Raw genomic sequence first — 793 nt, 5'->3', positions numbered from 1 at the left:
CCTCGTGCATCCGATCACCATGAGCGCGTCTTTTGGGGCCCCGCCTCGGCCACTTCTCAATGTCCGTACTCCAGCAGCTTCTCCTTTCCTGCCAGTTCCCTTTTCTCCTTCCCCTCCCTCCCATTACCCTTCCCGCAACAGCTGCACCATGAGCTCCCGCGTCCAGTACCTTCGTGCCTCGAAGCAGGCCAAGCCTCTGCGCAAGCCGTTCCACGCGCGCAAGGCCGCCGAGGCTGCTGAGCGCGCCGCCCGCGCTGCCATTGAGGAGGTCAAGGCCCAGACCCGCGCCGAGGCCGAGGAGGCCCGCGCCAAGCGTGTCGAGCGCCAGACTCGTCGCATTGACAACGAGAAGAAGTCCATGGTGGTCCAGGCGGTGCGTTTGACCCCCCCCCCCCCCCCTGCGCCCTTTCGTCTTTGTTTGTCTTTGCCCCCCTGCGCCCTTCTTCTCGGTGGCTTTCGGTCGGTCACTCGGCGAGCATGATATTGCCACACGAGCGTCGGCTTGGGTGTGGGCATCTGCGAATCCATGGACAAGCTCAGCCGTGTCTTTTGAGGGTCAAGTGGGGGCGCCATCGCAGGAGCCTCAACTCCGGAGCAGCTCCCCCCCCCCCTCCCTCCTGGCCCTGAGACTGGCAATTGCCGCTGGACTTGACCCCGCTTTTCGTCTCTTTCGCTCCAGTCCCTGTCTGCCCTCCTCCACAACAGACACTCCTACACACAGTGAGGCTCCAACTGACTCTCTCTCTCTCCCCCCCCCCCCACACACATTGTATCATTATCATTTCGCAGGCCT

The 793-nt window shown here is 63.2% G+C and overlaps 1 protein-coding gene across 1 annotated transcript; it reads left to right on the top strand.

The window, feature by feature from the left end:
- Window positions 1-148: 148 nt before the first annotated feature.
- H696_06343 (hypothetical protein) lies at window positions 149-373 on the top strand (the record flags this gene model as incomplete). The annotated part of the gene is made up of 1 exon (XM_009500085.1): window positions 149-373. A coding segment is annotated over one exon (225 nt), but the record flags the coding sequence as incomplete, so codon positions are not given.
- Between the last annotated feature and the right edge of the window lie 420 nt (window positions 374-793).

The sequence above is a fragment of the Fonticula alba genome (assembly GCF_000388065.1).
Source record: "Fonticula alba strain ATCC 38817 unplaced genomic scaffold supercont2.127, whole genome shotgun sequence".
Taxonomy (NCBI): domain Eukaryota; order Rotosphaerida; family Fonticulaceae; genus Fonticula; species Fonticula alba.
This window is presented reverse-complemented; position numbering and strand designations above follow the sequence as displayed.